The following is a 20,517-nucleotide window of genomic DNA, read 5'->3' as shown; positions in this document are numbered from 1 at the left end:
TATGGAATCGGAGCCCATTTTAGTAGAGTGGGAGTCATGGAAATTTAGGAGTTGGAGTCGGAGGTTTGGCTTACCGACTCCACAGCCCTCGTATGAGGTAGTCGGAGTCTGTCGTGGAAATCGAGGAGTCGGAGCTGGAGTCGGAGGTTTGGCTTACCGACTCCACAGCCCTGGTTATAATACATAAGCACGTAGAAAGTCTGCGGCGTTTCTTTACCTGTCATAGCAATTGATATCGTCCAACCAGCAGCCTTGCTTCAGAACTTCTATGGAGCCAGAGTTATTCTTCCAGCTGGCGAAGCAATGGTGTCTCTTGTCGAGGTCGCCCAGGCAGCGCTCGATGCCGCTGTGGTTCGTCTTATCCTTCTCCCAGCTGGCGTTATAGAAGATGCATTCCTGGGTCTCGGATCTCCCCAGTATGGCTCCTGCAAATGAGGACAACGACCATGGTAAGCAAAATGGACAACACGCGATGCGCACACAGACACGTCCAGGGCCTGCTTCCACTATTGATTGGCCTCTTAATGCAAACACTGAGCCGGTTTTACAAGGAAGATTACCTTATGTGACCAATTACGGTAAGACGACGACGGTGATGAGGATGGCAAATTATTTTCACCAACATCGATGGTGATGATCACCAGAATCATCCATCACAGCTTATCCCAATCATGTGGTCATGACCTATAGGACCACCACACTGGCTGGACGGGGCCTCAGTTACCAGGTATGAAACATCTACGGTCCTATTACATAGCAGGGAACATGAAGGACAGTGATGGTGCGAATATCACAAACATCATGTTAAAGGGGTACTCCCCTCTTAGTAAGTGATGGCATATTGCATCTGGTAACCATTGCCAGGGGTCCGACCTCTAGAAGCCACCACTACACGTGCAGGGAAAGGGCTCGTCGGCACAAACCCGCCGTCAGGTCATTCTACACAAATCAAGCTTTCAAGTCTTGCAAGCTCTGGTTTATGGTGGAATAAACTAACTTCAATAAGACAGGTCCAGGCAGATAAGAGGTGGTTGCGTCCCCTCCTCAGTCTGTTAGCCCCCTCTATATTGAAAGCGCTAGTCTGAAATATCAGCAGATTATGAGAAACATCAAGGGACGCCTGGCCGAGCTCAGTAATAAAAGCACAGTGGTGCGATGTTCGGCAGCGGACGGTATATTACACTTTAATCAAGCTCCTTCATACCCGGCACGCTAGGGGAATTCTCATCAGCAGCTTCGGTTATAAATATATGAGGACGGGCGCTTTGCTGGCAGCGGCACAAAGTGAGAAGACGACAGGCGAGGAGCTTCATCAATCACTTCACAATCAGTTACTATAGATATAGCTGCACACAGCGGTGGCTGAGTTCACGCGGGGTCAGAGCAGAGAGGCCAAAGCCAAGAGGTTGTTACAACTGCAAAGGAGACTGCCAAGACCGCCAGGCCTCCGGTGGCACGACGACATCCAGATCTACATAAGTCAAAGTCCACTCTCTGCAGCCTTCGACACTGTTGACCACCATCTCCTACTCTCTAGGCTCCAGTCACTAGGCATTAAGGACACTGCTCTCTCCTGGTTCTCTTCCTATCTTTCTGACCGCTCCTTCAGTGTTTTGTTCTGTGGCTCCACTTCATCTCCTCTTCCTCTCGCTGTCGGGGTCCCTCAGGGCTCAGTCCTTGGCCCTCTTCTCTCTCTACACGGCCCCAATTGGACAGACCATCAGCAGATTTGGCTTTCAGTACCATCTTTATGCTGATGACACACAAATATATACGTCATCCCCTGACCTTACCCCTGCTGTACTACAGATCGCCAGTGACTGTCTGTCCGCAGTCTCCAACATCATGTCCGCTCTCTATCTGAAACTCAACCTCGCCAAAACGGAGCTTCTCCTCCCGCCATCTACTGACCTCCCTAAATCAGACACTTCACTCTCCGTGGGCGGCACCATAATAACACCCCGGCAGCAGGCGCGCTGTCTGGGTGCTATGCTTGACACCAATCTCTCCTTCACCTCCCATATACAATCTCTTGCCCGCTCTTGCCGCTTACACCTAAAGAACATCTCTAGAATCCGCCACTTTCTCACCAAAAACACTCAATGTCGCCCTGATCCACTCCCGCCTGGACTACTGTAATGCTCTAATAATTTGCCTCCCCCCTCACTTGACTTCCCCTTTCCAGTACATCCTTATTGCAGCAACCAGGGTCGTCTGCACATACCCTAATGGGGAGAACGACAGAAGCCCGGGACAGGATGCACACAGCGGTGCCAGCTCTGGGGCGCATCTGCTGATATCGGGATGACAACCTATATTTGTCCTCAGGTCCTGGAAAGCCCACTAAAAATCCATTCCCAAGTCATAGAGCAAATGTTTTGTGTGTAGGTAAAGCCAACATGAAAAACAGATGGCAGCGTACAAGAAACCCCGAAAACCTCACAGTTCTGAACTATAAGACACCTCAACCACTGGACGAAGCAGGAACGATAAATTCCTCGCCTCCATTACTCATGCTGCACACATCTGAACCACATATCTGAAGGTGCACATTAAATCTCCTGCATAATCATTACAGGCCCGCACCTACGACTCACGGAGCATCATCAGTGCGAAGATTCACTGCCTATCTGGAAGGAGGCTCCCTCCCGGGAAATGTACCAGGAACAATACGTAATCAGCAGCGGCCGCCCTGCACAAACACTGCACCTCGCTGACGTCACCACCCCAAGCACCTCTGGAGGCAGTGCCACGGCCAGGCCACGAGGCGGACCACAGAGACCCCCACTCCACAGGGCAACTGCAAGACCGCCCCACTCCACAGGGCAACTGCAAGACCGCCCCACTCCACAGGGCAACTGCAAGACCGCCCCACTCCACAGGGCAACTGCAAGACCGCCCCACTCCACAGGGCAACTGCAAGACCGCCCCACTCCACAGGGCAACTGCAAGACCGCCCCACTCCACAGGGCAACTGCAAGACCGCCCCACTCCACAGGGCAACTGCAAGACCGCCCCACTCCACAGGGCAACTGCAAGACCGCCCCACTCCACAGGGCAACTGCAAGACCGCCCCACTCCACAGGGCAACTGCAAGACCGCCCCACTCCACAGGGCAACTGCAAGACCGCCCCACTCCACAGGGCAACTGCAAGACCGCCCCACTCCACAGGGCAACTGCAAGACCGCCCCACTCCACAGTAAAACTCCTTTAGTTCGGCATTTAGTTTGCACTCATGGATAATCCGCAATCTCATAAAACCAGCAGCAGAGGATGAAGATTTCTATTTTAACCTCTTCATGGCTAGGCGATATCCTCCCCACCCCCATTCACTTTTGCTATAAAACTATTTATTTTTCCATCAATATACTTGTAGTGTTGAATGACATCATTTATGTACCGCCAAAAGGGAAAAAAAAAAATGCAGTTTTTTTTTTTAGGGGGTTGGTAAAATTTGGGGGATGCAAAATTGATCCATAAAAAAAAAAAAAAAAAGCTTCCAGTAGACAGTTGCATTAACCCCTTCATGACCAAGCCTATTTTGACCTTAATGACCAGGCCATTTTTTGCAATTCTGACCAGTGTCCCTTTATGAGGTAATAACTCTGTAACGCTTCAACGCATCCTAGCGATTCTGAGGCTGAGTGCAGACGTACTTTTTGGCCCTGCGGATTTTTCCGCGCAGAATGGAAGAAATCCGCAGGTCAAATGACCTGCATTTTTCCTGCGGATTTCTTCCATTTTTCATGCGGTTTTCCCCCTGCGGATTTGGTGACAGGGGAGATGGAAAACCGCACAAAAGCAACATGCTGCGGATTTTGTACCGCGCGGAAAAATCCGCAGCGTCTGCACAGCGTTTTTTTTTACATTGATTTTAAGGCTACTGTACATCACAATGCGGATATGCAACGTTTCTGCGCGGTAAAATCCACTGCAAATCTGCATCGTGTGCACACAGCCTGAGACTGTTTTTTCTTGACATATTGGGCTTCATGTTAGTAGTAAATTTAGGTTGATAATTTTTGCGTTTGTGAAAAAAATCAGAAATTTGGCGAAAATGTTGAAAATTTTGCAATTTTCAAATTTTGAATTTTTATTCTGTTAAACCAGAGAGTTATGTGACACAAAATAGTTAATAAATAACATTTCCCACATGTCTACTTTACATCAGCTCAATTTTGGAAACAATTTTTTTTTTGCTAGGAAGTTATAAGGGTTAAAAGTGGACCAGTGATTTCTCATTTTTGCAACGAAATTTACAAAACCATTTTTTTTTTTTTAGGGACCACCTCACATTTGAAGTCACTTTGAGGGGTCTATATGGCAGAAAATACTCAAAAGTGACACCATTCTAAAAACTGCAATCCTCAAGCTACTCAAAACTACATTCAAAAAGATTATTAACCCTTCAGGTGCTTCACAGGAACTAAAGCAACGTGGAAAGAAAAAATGGACATTTTAATTTTTCCAACAAAAATTTTCTTTTAGCATCAATTTTTTCCATTTTCCCATGAGCAACAGGATAAAATGGATCCTAAAAATTGTTGGGTAATTTCTCCTGAGTACACCGATACCTCATATGTGGTCATAAACCACTGTTTGGGCGCACAGCAGGGCTCAGAAGGGAAGGAGCGCCATTTGACTTTTTGAATGGAAAATATGCTGGAATATTTAGCAGTTGCCATGTCGCATTTGGAGAGCCCCTGTGTGCCTAAACATTGGAGCTCCCCCACAAGTGACCCCACTTTGGAAACTAGACCCCCCCAAGGAACTTATCTAGATGTGTGGTGAGCACTTTGAACCCCCAAGTGCTTCACAAAAGTTTATAACGCAGAGCAGTGAAAATAAAAAAATCATTTTTTTTCCCTCAAAAATTTTTTAGCACACCATTTTTTATTTTCACATGGCTAACAGGAGAAATTAGACCCCCAAAGTTGTTGTCCAGTTTGTCCTGAGTACGCTGGTACCCCATATGTGGGGGGGACCACTGTTTAGGCGCACAGCAGGGCTCAGAAGGGAAGGAGCGCCATTTGCTTTTAGCAGGGGGTTGGACCAGATGGCCCAGGAGGTCCCTTCCAACTCTACGATTCTATGATTCTATGATTTGACTTTTGAAATGAAAATTAGCTCTAATCGTTAGCGGACACCATGTCATGTTTGGAGAGCCCCTGTGTGCCTAAAATTTGGAGCTCCCCAAAAAATGACCCCATTTTGGAAACTAGACTCCCTATGGAACTTATCTAGATGCATAGCAAGCACTTTGAACCCCCAGGTGCTTCACAGAAGTTTATAACGCAGAGTCGTGAACATAAAATATATTTTTTTTTTCAAAAAAGTATTTTTTAGTGCACAATTTTTTATTTTCACAAGGGTAACAGGAGAAATTGGACCCCAAACGTTGTTGTCCAGTTTGTCTTGAGTATGCTGGTACCCCTTATGTGGGGGGGGGGGATGAGAGACCACTGTTTGGGCACACGTCAGGGCTCAGAAGGGAAGTAGTGACATTTTGAAATGCTGACTGATGGAATGGTCTGCGTTCGTCGTTACATTTGCAGAGCCCCTGATGTGCCTAAAAAATAGAAACCCCCCCACAAGTGACCCCATTTTGGAAACTAGACCCCCCAAGGAACTTATCTAGATGTGTGGTGAGCACTTTGAACCCCCAAGTGCTTCACAGAAGTTTGTATCGCAGAGACGTGAAAATAAAAAAAAAAAAAAATTTTTCCACAAAAATAATTTTTTAGCCCAATTTTTTTTTTTATTTCCCCATGAGTAACAGGAGAAATTAGGCCCCAAAGTTGTTGTGCAATTTTTCCTGAGTACGCTGATACCCCATATGTTGGGGTAAACCACTGTTTGGGCACACGTCGGGGCTTGGAAAGGAGGGAGCACAGTTTGACTTTTTGAATGCAAAATTGGCTGGAATCAATGGTGGCACCATGTCGCGTTTGGAGACCCCCTGATGTGCCTAAACCGTGAAAACCCCTCAATTCTAACTCCAACCCTAACCCCAACACACCCCTAACCACAACCCTAACCATAACCCTAACCACAAGCCTAACCCTAATCCCAACCCTAACCTTAACCCCAATTCCAACCCTAACCCCAATTCCAACCCTAACCCCAATTCCAACCCTAACCCCAATTCCAACCCTAACCCCAATTCCAACCCTAACCCCAATTCCAACCCTAACCCCAATTCCAACCCTAACCCCAATTCCAACCCTAACCCCAATTCCAACCCTAACCCCAATTCCAACCCTAACCCTAATTCAAACCCTAACCCTAATTCAAACCCTAACCCTAATTCAAACCCTAACCCTAATTCAAACCCTAATTCCAATCCTAACCCTAATTCCACCATAACCCTAATTCCAACCTTAACCCTAACTCCAACCCTAACCCCATTTCCAACCTCAACCCTAATGGAAAAATGAAAATATTTTATTTTATTATATGTGCCTACCTATGGGGGTGATAAACAGGGGGTTTGTTTACTTTTTATTTCATTTTCTTCACTGTGAGTGATCAAAATGAATGAATGGAATCTGCAGCCGCAGATTCCGGCCGGTGCACTGCGTCCGCCATTTTCCAAGATGGCGGCACCCACGATCCGGGACATCGGGAGCGACAGCGGCACTCGGAAGGTACCAGGGGGTGGGAGGGGAGGTGATCGGAACGCAGGGGGAGCGGAGGGGGGAGCAGATGAGGACAGCGGCGGGCGATCTGCCCCCGTTAACCAGTGAGGGGGGTTGGGTCGGTGTCTCCAGCCATGTCCGATGCTACTGCAGCATTGGCCATGGCTGCTTTGTAATATTTCATCAAATTTCATTGATGAAATATTACTATCGCTCTGATTGGCTGTTAAAAGTGAAACAGCCAATCAGAGCGATTGTAGGCACGTGGAGGCTAAGCCACACCTCCTGGGGTTAACTATGAAGGTTCCTCTCTGTGCGGGTCTGGTGACCTTACAGTGACCCCGGTCACCCGACCCGCAGGAGTGCAATTAATTCATGACGCCACATAGGAGTCACTGGTCATAATGGCACAGGTTTTCATGCCGCCTATGTGGCGTCATTGGTCGGGAAGGGGTTAATGTTTTTTATTCCCCCTAGATACGGGCTATATTTTTATTGGCACAATTATCCATTTGACTTTTTCGGTCTTTTACTCTATTTTTTGGGAGGGACTATAACCCCGCCACCACCACCACCCAAAAATGCCCCCAGAAGTTTGCTAATTTTCTCCCGTTTGGAGTTCACTTTATAAGATAAAATGTTTAAAAATAAATTACTTCCAACAACTAGACAAGCAGCGATCCCACATGGTAATTTCTTTTCTTATTTTCCTACTCGCATTATGGGACAAGGTGACGATGTAAAGCTTTTATATAGTACTTTTTTTGTGGACGACACATTGTATTGCAAAGGCAGGATGTATGTATAAATGCGTAAAAAAAAAAAAAAAAAAAAAAAAATACATCCACTAAAATATACATGGATGCATTAAAAATGGTGTGAACGGGGTCTTAGTTTTGCACTCACGTCATGATATGTAGGTGTACTTGGCGTCTGCACCACGGACGCTCCAGGCACATCACTGGCGCCCAATCACCCAATGGAGGTCGAATAAGTTGGCATTAGACCGCAAATAGGGTTTTTTGTCCCCCCCCCCCCCATTTCGGAGAAATCTTCCATGGCCGTTTGCTAAAGCAGTTTGAAAATAAAGTTTATTTGATAATCAGATCCCATTTGTACAAGATTTAAGGAGGTGGGGTCCATTTTTAGAAAAACTTTTCAGACAGAACGAGCTTCTGAGCTCGGCGATCGGCAGCAGCGGTGATGCGAGTTTTCAATCCCACGTCATCTGCTGTAGCCAAAGCACCGAGATCGGAGCAGTGACGGAAGGGGCTACCTGAATGCTATTTTACATGACAGACCTCAAACCTTTCCTACTTTTCTAAAAGTGGAAAAGCCCTTTAAGGAAAATATATGGGGAAAAAACAAATCAAAATCCCTGTAAGTGATCAATCCTGTTCATTTCCAACCACATACACAATGCCTCATCACCCATAGCCACCATATGACTGATTGCTCTGGAAATCAGCGCTAGTAGGTGGTTTAGGCCCCACTACAGCCTCTCGCCATGCGTCGTCAGGCTGGCCGTGTCATGACCGTCTTTTTATAAACCGACGACGGAGGCAACCAATATTTAAATACGAGTCAAACGTGTTCTGCTCGGAGGAGAAAGCCCACGCCTTCTCCCAGCAACACCCTGCATTTTCCTCCATGAAACCGGTAAATCAGGACGGATGGCCCGCCGGGAGGAGAGCCGACTGATGAGTCACTGGTGCAAAAGTTACACCGGACGCCATTGCCCGGGTCACATCTATGGGACTGAAATAAAGAACATTCATGGCCTGAGCGTGGGATAAGACAGGAAAGGAACGGCTTCATAGACCCTGCATTAATCGCTGGGTTCACACGGGGGTATTTCACGGTCCATAACGGACTACAACTCCCAGATTAACCGCAGGTTCCTTACCCCAAACTTACAACCTTAGACACACCACAGCTGTAGGTTTGGTGGACCCTGGGTCAGAACGAGCATTGGGGGTCTGTAAATGGACCGTGGAATACGCCCAGGAATAAGGGTGGAGGGCTGTAATCTGAAAACCCCAGCCTAAGGGCTCTTTCAGATGTCCGGTCGCAGTGCACAGACTGACTGCACATCCCCTGACCAGAGCGTGACAGCTTCATACATCTCTATGCAACGGTCACGCTCGGGTCAGGAGATGTGCAGTCAGTCCGTGCACTGCGATCAACAAAGGCTTCTGTCCAAGTATTAAATACATTTAATTAAAATTTGACTTGTCATTTCTCATGATATATACACACACAATTGAAAATATACAAAAATATATACAGAAAAAAGTAAAAAGATATCTAAAAATATATATAACAAAAAATATATCGAAAAATTGATATAAAAAGTAAAAAAAAACACACACTATCTGTACCAATGATGAACAAGTTTGAAAGAAAATTAAAAAAAAAAAAAAGAAAAAAAGGTGCATCAGACCTGCCATGTATCAAAATTAGTAATCTGGATTTACCAGCCCCATCATGCTGCCTGGAGGACATATGTCAATAAAGCAGTGGGGATAAGAGGCATCAGACTACACTGTGCTGCTTGTCCCCCTCTACACTCCTCAAAAAACCCAGGGGATCAGACATTAAAGGTCCGACTAATTTTTACATTGGTACTTTTTGTTTATTCTTTTGGCGTTTTTCTCCTCATTTTAATTTGCAGCCATTTGTAAATTTTAATGCACATGTGCTTGCATGCTTTTTTTTTTTGTAGCCTTGCCATCTTCTGCCAGATTTGTGTGATTTCTAGATATTTTCAATCGATTCAGCAATTGTAAAAAAAAACAAAAAAAAACACACTCCAAAAAGAGACAGTACAATTGTGCAAAAACATGGGTCTTTTTTTTTTTTTTTTTTTGTTGTTGTAAAATGTGTGCAAAAAATAAACCGCACATTTGTGGGGGGGGGGGGGGGTAACAGGCAAATAAGGTTAAGGTACGGTAAACAATAAATTAATTGAGGCTTGGAAGTACCAAAAGTAGTCTAGGACAGGGTTCCCCAACTCCAGTCCTCAAGGCCCACCAACAGATCATGAAGCAATTATCACCTGAGCAATACTAAGGAAATCCTGAAAACATGATCTGTTGGTGGGCCTTGAGGACTGGAGTTGGGGAACCCTGGTCTAGGACATAGTTTCTAAGTACCTAAAATTATAGGGTGTAAATTCTACTCCGGACAGTGACGTATAGGTGGCAGTAGAGAGTGTTGTCCTCTTACCCCTCTCCTACAACACTACAGCTCTAGAAATAAAACAGCAGCCCCCCAATTCCGCTGGATGATCAACTGGATTATAGCAATCCGGTGGTGTCTGCATTACTTATGAATTGCAAAATTATTAGCACCGCCTCCGGGGAAGAAACACCTGAATATCAGCAGCAAATTTCCATCTATTAGTCGCGATTATATCACTTGCTTTACTCATTCCTATTGTCTTCTGCTGAAATGATTCCTAGGAGCTGATGGAAGGCTTTCTTTCCTGTGCTGAGCGATTGTAGGCCATACCAGGACACATGGGAAGCGCGGAGAGAGCTACGGATGGAGCACGTTTCACTACTGTTAACCTCTTCTACGCAGTGAAAATACATTACCCTGCCAAGACGGAAACGTGGTGGGTGGCAGAGCCACAATTACTTCAGAGAAAAACAACAGATCCATTAGATTTACATGGGGCTTCAAGCAGCCAACTCTATCATTAAAGCACTGGTATTTACCTGCAGTCCTAAGTAAAACTACAAATGTTCCACAGATCTGTATGAACGTCGGACTAAACTCTGCAGCATCTGCATACAGGTTAGGGCACCTTCTCATCTCCATTTCCTCCCAGCTGATTTTCCTCAATTTTGCCCTTAATGCAGACATAAGATTAAATCCTGTGGGGAGCAAAGAAATGAAGGCAAAGCGTAAAGTTACTCTAAAACAGCACGCAAATCTGCAATCCTCCCGAGCTGTAGAGAGCAAGGATCAAAGCAGCAGGAGAATGCAGACATGGAGTCTAGACCGACGTCGTCTACTGGGGAGAGGCCCGTGAAGTGTATAAAACCAGCATGGGCACCTCCGCATTAATCACTCCGAGAGGCTGGGGCGCTCCTCGTCACTTTCATACACTGCACACGGCCCACCTTTACCTCTCCGCCAGCCTCTGAATATGTATAGGAACCATTGATCGATTTCTGATGGCAGACATGAAGGAGCCGGGGATAGAGACAGTAGACGGAGGAAGGAAGCCTGGACTCATATACAGTAATCAGCTTCATCAGGCGAGGGGGGGGGGGGGGGGGGGGGACACATCCTCTATATATAATACAGCTGACAGCACCGACACCGTATACTCTGCCCCTGCAGTACCAATCATCGGAAAATATACAGATTACATAGGAGACGTGACCTCTCGCTACTTGACAGATAAACAGGAGTTTATTTTTTTTATAAGAACTGAAAATACAGCAAAAAAAGAAAGAACGCAGCACACACACAGCACAGGCAGACACATCCCTAATGAGTTTTTTCCCCTCAAGGAAAAGTTCACACACTGGGGTCCGCTGCGGTGGGCTGTTTGTTTTTAATGGAGCCTCATACACTGCATTGGCCTAGTGTGTCCTGTGAAAACGAAAGAGAAGGACGTGCACAGGACACGGGGATCCGAAAACTCCATGGGTCCGTGTGTCGCGCGTCAGATTGTGTTGCAGAAATTTCTCTAGTTGCACTCCGTCATTGTGGGGTGGCTTCAGATGAATGGGACGGTCATATAAATCTGCAGCGTGGGATCTCACATTTAGGGTGGTTTTTTTATGTTTCTAAAGTGGATTTTTCAGCCAGACAAAACAACAAGTTACAAAACAAAAAGCCTCATATCGCCCAAACTGTTGCAGTTACTACGCCAGCCCTGGACAGCGTCAAACAGTAGGTAGAACTTTGTGGGAAACTTGAGGTTGGCAAATTCATCAAAATACATACATCACAAATGAAAACGTAACCCAGTCCCTCGACGAGCACATGTACTAGGATGAAACACAGAGGCGGAAAAAAAATGTCAGTCTTGGTGAATCGGGGTCCAAGTGCGCATGTTTTATGCTCTTTTTGTACCAGAGTCCTTTTTCCCCAGCTTGAGTTGATTCAGTAATCAAATCCTGAGCCATTTTTAAGGCAGAAATGCCCGAAGAACGGACAAACTGCATCCTTTTCCACTGGAAAAGACACATACAGCGCCATGGGCACAATAGACATGTATTCTTGAAGTCATGTTTTCATCTTCTCAAAATTTCACATTAAAAAGTACCATACTTTTCAGACTATATGATGCTCCATATTCTATAGGGCAGCATATGGGGGCTCAGTGGTTAGCAATGCAGCCTTGCAGCGCTGGAGTCTTGGGTTCTAATCCCACCAAGGACAACATCTGCAAGGAGTTTGTATGTTCTCCCCGTGTTTGCGTGGGTTTCCTCCAGGTTCTCCGGTTTCCTCCCACATTCCAAAGACATACTGATGGGGGCTCACAATCTAAATTCCCTATCGGGGACAGTGATGATAATGTGTGCAAACTGTTAAGCGTTGCGGAATATGTTAGTGCTATATAAAAATAAAGATTATTTATTACGGGGCAGCATATGGGGTCATATTCTATGGATTCCACCCTCGGCTTATACACAAGTCAATACGTTTTCCCGTTTTTTCTATGTAATTGACTTTTTTGTCTTCCACTTTGTAGTTGAAGTTTAGCGATTAGATCTTTTCACCCGATCAATTGCAACTTTTTTCTTCTTTTCAAGTCTCAATTTGTGCAACTGCACTCTAGTCACCCACCTTTCCTTTTTTTTGCGTAATTTTACAAAAAGCTGTGATTTTTTTTGCCAAAAAAAGTCACAAAAACAATTGAAGACAGAATAAAGAATATTTTTGACTGAACAAAATCTGTGAATCTCGTGCATTTTTTTCAGGAATTTGGTGAAACAAAAAAAAAAAAAAAAACATACCACAAGACAAAAAAGGAAAGACAAAAAAATGCTCAAATGATGAATTGGGGCCCAAAGTTATTGTAGAGGATTTTGTAGAGATTCTTCTCCAAAAACCCAACAACAAGACTCCCACATTCATCTTGCGCCACTGGGCAGCTTGCTGTACCTTTGCTAAATCACTGATTTAATAGATCACTACAGGACTAGTAAACCTGCTGCCAGGTAGTCACGCATATTCATGATCTCTGTATAACACCACCCACACCAATGAGTGGCAGCTTTCTGCCTACACCTAAAGTACCCAGCAGCCAGTCAGTGATGTGGGTGGGATTATACAGGGCTCAGCATTTGAGCACTGCTAAATCTGCAACAGAGAAAACAGGAACTATATCAAAATGACAGCAGGCAGCCCAGTAAGTGACATATCAGGAATCGAAGTCTCTGCCTCTACATCATGCTATGCGCCCGTGCCCACGTTGCAGAATTGCTGCAGAAATGTCCGCAGTAGAGTTGAGCGACTTTGGTCGGATCGGGTTTCATGAAACAAAGTTTGTTTCAGATGAAACTGGTCCGACTAGGGCAAAAAACAAGTCGGAGTTTTGTTCGAAACCCGACCCCAATGTAAGTCAATGGGAAATAAAAGTCGGCATTGAGCGGATGAATGTCATCCACTCAATGCCGACTTTTAATCCCCATTGACTTGCATTGGGGTCGGGTTTCGGACAAAACTCCGACTTTTTTTGCCCTAGTCGGACCAGTTTCATCTGAAACAAACTTTGTTTCATGAAACCCGATCCGACCAAAGTCGCTCAACTCTAGTCCGCAGCATTTCCGCAACTCCCTGCCAACGTTTTTAGCTTGCAGAATGCTTGCGCTTTCCAAGCGATTTGAAGCATCGCTTGGAAAGGTGATTGACAGGTTGGTCACACTCGTCAAGCATAGTGTTTGACAAGTGTGAGCAGCTTTTTACTATTGATGCTGCCTATGCGCTATCAATAGTAAAAGACAGAATGTAAAAAATAAAAAATAAAAAAATATGGTTATTTTCACCTTCCGACAGCCCCCAATCTCTTCAGCGGCGCTCCCGGTACGTTCCGGTCCCAGGGATGCATTGCGAGACTCACCCCAGATGACGTCACGCTCGCGAGACCACGACGTCATCTCAGGTGATTCGCGCAATGCATCCCTGGGACCGGAAGATACTAGCAGCGTGGCTGAGGGCGGGAAGGACTCCGGGGGCCATCAGAAGGTGAGTAGATCACTTTTTTATTTTTTACAGGGATATGGTACCCAGGGCATGGAGGAGAGTCACCTCCAGACCCTGGGTACCATCCGCCCCTGAAGCGCTCACTTTATGCATGGTGGGCATAGCCACATGCGTTAAGTGAGCGTTTCCATGCAATCCTATGGTGGCGAAATCGCCGCGATTCTGCAGAAATAATGAACATGCTGCAGATTTTAGCGCTATGCGATTCCACAGCGGTAAAATCTGCAGCATGGGCACAGCAACTGCGGAATACCATAGGAAAGCATGGGAATGCGTTTTAATAGTGTTTTTTTTTTTTTTTTTTTTAAGTGTTTCCGCTGCAAAAAAAAGCAGCAAAAACGCTTAAAATATGCAACGTGTGCACACAGTCTCAAAATGGAGTAGCAAAAACTTGGTGACAAATTGCCTATTTTGTGTGGTTAGCCATTACATTCATGCTTGTAGTGAAATAGTAGTGAGCGTTTCTTCCTTAGTCTGCAACGTACAGAAATGTGTTGTGTTTTGTCTCTTTAATACTCAGGCAATTAAACCTATTAGGCTCTGGAGCTATTTTAGCAGATGGGACTGCAGCGACAAATGTTATTTTTTTTTTCAATCAGTTATGCAATCAGTCACCCACATACAACAAGGAACAGGAGAAAAAAAAAAAAAAAGCATGGTGTATATATGAAGAGGACATAAGAGCTGAGAGCGGGAACATCACATTCTGGCCGATCACTATGGCAGAGAGGAAGCATCCTGGCATACCTGTATGCACTACCTCACCAGGACATGCCAACTATGCACATACTACAGATAGGGCTGTGCTGGAGAGTTAACCCCTTCCTACATGGAGTATGAGAACAGAACCATAACGGAGGATCGGAGACTGCAAAAACCAAAGGAACCCTTCATTAGCACAAGTGAAAATAGGATCTGGAAACCTGCGGACATTACTGCAAACGCAACAAAGTCTGCCGCGGTAAATCGGTGTGTGAATGTAGCATAAGAAGGCTGGAGCGGCAGGGTATGAATGTCCAATGCGGCGCTAAAGTACATTTTTTTTTTTGACCACAGTCGTAAAACTAGTGGAAACTCTGAATTGGTGATGGTCCTCCTAGCAGCTGGACCCCCAAGGATGTAGCGTTTATCACATTTGGGGAATAAGTGATTAGCCCCTGGACTGTAAATGGGTCACTCCGATTCCCATTTTATACCAGGGAAATAATGGCACAGATCACTACCCTGTTCCTTTGGTTAGAGACCAACACAGGTACTACAACGGGAAAGACGACAGCCCTCACTATCACACCGATACATTACCGGTAACGTGTTACAAGAAAAGATGAAACATGCACGTTACACAGACTCCAGCCCTCGCAGGCGACCATGCGGCGGCACGGGGCAGGCAGCGGTCACCAGCACCGCTAATAACACGCCAGTCTATATTAATCCTGCACAGCATTAGGTCACTGTCTAACCCTCACACCTCAGAAATAGGCCTGATATATTCAGCGTCGGGAGATCAACAAGATCAACAGGAACAAGCAGAAGCCGGAAACTCCTTATTACTAGGTGAAAAAGCAGATTGCAGCCAGTCGTCATAGTATACATACATGTATAATATATAGAAATGCAATGGACGACAACCAGAGATGGCCGGGCGCCAACTAGAATAAACCTTCTGATAAAAGGAGTAAAAACAACCATTGCTATAAGGGACATCTGTAAATTTTTTTAAACATTTTTGCCTGGGTAATTGTAACATACCAGAAATATTGTACTATTTATTTCATCCCTGCTCAGTTACAGCCATACATTCTTAGCCCTTCATTAGGGGCAGTTGCATCCTGTGACCTCCAGTATTACTACTAGTCCATTACATGCCCTCAAGACCGGAGAGGAAGTCAGGCTCTAATTTCCTGTGAGAAGAGAAGAAATCACCACCAATGGTATCCCTCCAGGCAGTTCTCAGGCCCTTCTCTCCACCCATCTTGTCTCCCATGCAGCTGGAGAGATCACTACTGCATAATATAAAATAGCAGACACATAATAAGCCAGTTCACACAGAGAATAGCTGCAGGATAATAAACCTTCCATGACTCTCAGCCTGTGTATACCATTTGTGTGCCAAATCTCCAGTGTATGTGGTAAAGTTAGTCTGTCTCCTACTTGTGATCAGTTTCTACCTGTCAGCTCTTACAAGCAGGAGGCAGGGTAGACAGGCTTAAATTGCATCATGTGAGATACAGACTCCATAGATTGAATTCCAACACTAGAAAATATAATCCAAGACTGACTGTTCACCTTTTAATCTAGACCCCTTTACTTTAAGAACATGCAGAGGTGGGATGAAAAAAAAAAAAACCGCAGCCAATTATTTCACATCATGTATGAGACCATTGTGTCTGTGTTGCTTATTATCCAACCGCTGTATGTGCATAAAATAAAGAAAAAAAACGTATGGATTAAAAGCAGAAGGGCAAAAGACATGGATTATTTTTTTTACTGCTGGAAAGGAGCATTGCATCTCCTTTGGAACACTGAGCACCACTTCTATGTATCCACCACTGCCCTATTGAAGCATTGCACAGTTCTGTCCAGGAGAATAAATAGTAGTAGTAGTTGATGTTGTTGGAAATGAACTCTATATATGTAATGTGAATGTGCATCCCACAGTTAATAGTCCATTTTGGACAACGAGGGTAAAAGTGTCTTTGCATATTTACAAATTATTTTAAAAAAATACAACTTAATAAAGCTAGTGTACTTTGCTTAAGTAAAGGAAAGTGAGGGTTACATCTTAGTATACGTAAATTACAGGAGCAATGAGAGTTAATAAAAAGTTTGGCAACCCTAGAACTGCAGAAAGCCACAATGTAAACACACAAAGATTGGTGAGGTCAGGGAGTTCCAGTTCCTCGAATCCAAAAGACACAAACCCATTTGATGGAAAAGACATTTTCTGTATATATGAATTACATGGTAAAGAACCATCACATTTACAACATCCAGATGTCTCTATGCCCTAAGAGGGAAATTACATAGGGGTGTAATCATTACAGAAAGGTCCAACTTCCAAGCATTTTGCATTTTTTTAAGATATCTGCTTATTGTCACTAAAAAAAGAAACAAGGTCTACATTTAAAGGCTAAAACCCCCGTTTCATGTCCTGCTCATACAGCTGAAAGGCTTCTCGAAATATCAATTAGCCATAATTCTATGCCCCAAACACAGCAGGTCACAGCTCTCCGGGGTTTCTATGGCCCATTTTTAGACATGACAATGGCCACCTGATCTCTGGAGACCACCAATGCCCCCCCCCCCCCCAGCTTACTTGAGTACCAAGATCTCAGTATTATTTATACATACTACATCAAGATGTCAGTACATGTGGCTGCTCGGAAAGCAGACCCCAAAGGCTCATATACCTAAAATATCAAAACTGACCAGGTTCTCACTTTCTCTGGGTCTCATTCGGATGCAGAGGTGATGTCACGTTGACCGCGTTCGTCACTGCTGCAGCCAATCTCTGTGCTCAACGGCTTAGGCCTGTTTCACACTTCCGTTTTTTCAAATCCGTCAAAATCCGTTGTTTTCCGTAAAAAAACGGATCCGCCATTTTTTGCAGGATCCGTTTTTTTGTCCCATAGACTTCCATTACGGTTACCGCGGATCCGTCAAAAAAACGGATCCGTTTTTTAAAAAACGGATCCGTTTGCATCAGTTTCCGTCAAAAAAACGGAAACGGATCCGTTTGGCGGACACAAAAACGGAAGTGTGAAACAGGCCTTAGGCCTGTTTCACATGTCAGTTGTTTGACGCCAGTTGAAATCCGCCAAAGTGTAAAAAAACGGATCCGTTTCCGTTTTGCAACAAATGGAAGCACCGGATCCGTATTTTTGACGGATCCACTTCAGCCACAAATGTCTGAAATTTAAAGCAGTAGGATTCTGGAAAATGGGAGCGGGAGAGAGAGAGATTGATTTGCTGCCAGAACGGGTTTTGGGGTTAAATTTCATTAAAGGAAATTCTTCCGGGCATGCTCAGTATAAAAAAGCGGAATCCGTCGGTGGATTCCGTCAATTAACTGTTTGCAACGGATCAGTCTCTCATAGGCGTCCATTATAAAGCATGGTGGACAGCGACGGATCCATTGCTATCCGCTGTTTTAACGCAGACAAAAACGATTCATTGTCCGTCCACTCCAGACAGCGGATGCCAAAATTATGATGGATCTGTCAAAAAACGGATGACCATCCGTCAAAATCCGCCGCTAATGCAAGTCTTGGGGGAAAATGGCAGATCTGCCAAGCAAAAAAAAAAATTGGCGGATTTTGACTGACGTCAAACAACTGAAGTGTGAAAGAGGCCTAAGGCTGTAACTTCGTAGGGTTAAGTGATTGGCTGCAGTGGTATTGCACTTTGGGGTCCAATTTCCTTAAAGTGGAAACCCACCTTTAAAAGGTTTTTTTCCCCCCCAACAGGCAGGAAATGCCTTAAAACTACTGAAATAACTAATACTCCCTCTGAAAACTACTGTTGCTCCGGTCACCATTTACTCAATCTGCAGGTGATCAGCTGCCCAGATGTCAAACCCATCTATGTCTACTATTTCCAATGTAACAAACCAGGCTGCTGTGTAAGAAGGTTGTGATCATGGATAAATCAAATTATAATTAGTTTGCAACCTCCAGATCCAGGATACATGATAACCACACACCACCACTAAAGAGTCAAGAAAACCACGATGGCCCCGATCCTTTGCGGGAATGGGGGGGAGGTTAAGTCACTTTCCATTGTCTTGTCATATTTGTTGCAGTTTTTTGGCGACAAATTGGTCAAAATGGCCCACGCGATTCATGAATTTGGTAGTAAAAAAAATGTTTTTTTTCTCTTGGCTTAAACTACTTTTGATACTTGTGGCAGTAAAAGTCACTTTTGCAGCCAAAAGATGCAAAAACTGCACAAAATTTTTTGGCGGACTCAAAAATGCACTGGGGGGGGCTAGTGTGAAACTGAGCCAAATTTTGCGACTTTAAAAAGTGGCAATTGATGAATAAGACAAACATTTTGAAAACACTAACCTCTGCCTAGAAAGCAGAAAAACACAAAAAAAGGCGAGCACATGTAAAATAGTTCAAAAGAGTGCAAACAGAATAAAGTATTGGATATTAAACAAAAAAGGCAAGAAACGGGCGCAAAAGCAGCGATGAATTGGGGCCTATATACCAAGCGTAAGTAGAACACAAAACAGAAAAAATTCGCTGCACAGGAAGCCATAGTAAGCAAGGGGGAGAGAGAAAAAAGAGGAAATCCTCATCCCACTGAGGAAACCAGAAAACCATCGATACAGAAATGTGGTCATCCCACAAAATCATAGACAAAGAACTGCTACACTAACCACACACTGTGCACACAATAGTAAACCCGACCACACGTGTCGCTCTATAGTATATACACAAACTAACAAGTTATTAGACAAGAGATTGAAATAAAGGATTAACACATACGGTACCTATGGACCCCACAGCCGCTCCGCTCCACTGCCATTATCCCTGCGGGTGTCTTGACTTCCAATTCCGGCAAGGGGACGTCAGGCGAGTGCTGCAGTCAGTCAGTGCCTGCTGATAGGTGGCCACAATTAATACCCAACACCTTTTGCCCTTATAAGGCAGATTTTGCGGCCCCAATAGATTTCTATGGGGCCGCAAAATTTCCATGGCGCGCCGTACGGCTGTGAGGGCCGTTTTTGCGGCCATGAAAAGCTCAAGCTTGCTCAATCTTTTATACGGCGTATGGACACGGACACCATTGTAAATCAATGAGGCTGCAAAAACAAACGGAAGTTTGTTTTGGCAGCGCACTGTCACTTCCGGTTTTGCGGAACGCCATTTTTTTCCCAATACTATTTCTATAGTATTGAAAAAGAAAAAACTGCGATCCGCAAGCTTTTTTGAGGCCCGTTATTGCAGTATACCACAAAAAAAATGCAGCAATACGGCCCGCAATATCGGATCGCTAAAAATGCAGTAAGTGTAGAAGTAGCCTAAGGCTACGTCCCCACGGTCAGTAATCGGCATCTCTTTAGACGCAGCACATGTCCGCTAAAGCAATGCCGGCTTTTGAACGCAGGTGATTCTGTATGTTTCCATTGAACTGTGCGGAATCACCGCGTCCAATACAGTGTACGGGTGATCTTTATCTTATGGAGACTCGCATCGCCGCAAGAAAAATTGACATGCTGCTGTCTGGAAAGACACGCCACATGTCCGTCTCCGCGCGTGTCTCTGGATGCACCAGTGGACATGGGATTTCTTGAAATCCCATCTACTATGCTGCAACATCTGGATGCTGCCGATTGGACGCTGCTGATGTACGCAGCTTCCAACCCGCAGCGTTTACTGACTGTGGGATCATACCCCAAGAGGATGCCAGGTGACCGGAGGGGGATGAAGTATTAAGGAGTGGCAAAGGTTTGGGCCCATTTTGTAAATCATTAAAAAGATGGAGAATCCCTTTAAAGCAGCACTCCAGAGGTTTTATTTCACTGCTGGAGTGGTGCTTAAAGTCCAAGTCCCCCTGTCAGATACTCATTTTCTGACATTTTCATTTGTTTTTGCCGCCACTCAGTCTCCTACAGTTTGTGACCTGCCGGCTGCTCCGGTG

The 20,517-nt window shown here is 44.9% G+C and overlaps 1 protein-coding gene across 3 annotated transcripts in view; it reads right to left on the bottom strand.

Moving 5' to 3' along the window:
* Positions 1 to 20,517, bottom strand: part of ACVR2A (activin A receptor type 2A) — a 53,373-nt gene that overhangs the window by 19,223 nt on the left and 13,633 nt on the right. For 2 of the 3 annotated variants that reach the window (XM_073545582.1, XM_073545583.1), the window contains exons 2-3: positions 10,362 to 10,520; positions 218 to 425 (exon numbers count right to left, since the gene is read on the bottom strand). In XM_073545582.1, coding sequence (XP_073401683.1) covers positions 218 to 425; positions 10,362 to 10,520 — 367 coding nt within the window. The remainder of the gene's footprint in view (positions 1 to 217; positions 426 to 10,361; positions 10,521 to 20,517) is intronic. The other variant, XM_073545584.1, reaches the window with a different exon arrangement.

This window comes from Dendrobates tinctorius, unplaced genomic scaffold (genome assembly GCF_039654945.1).
Source record: "Dendrobates tinctorius isolate UK_male_01 unplaced genomic scaffold, ASM3965494v1 ptg000143l, whole genome shotgun sequence".
In the NCBI taxonomy this organism is placed as follows: domain Eukaryota; kingdom Metazoa; phylum Chordata; class Amphibia; order Anura; family Dendrobatidae; genus Dendrobates; species Dendrobates tinctorius.
The sequence above is the reverse complement of the archived record's forward strand: the minus strand, read 5'-3'. Positions and strand labels throughout refer to the sequence as shown.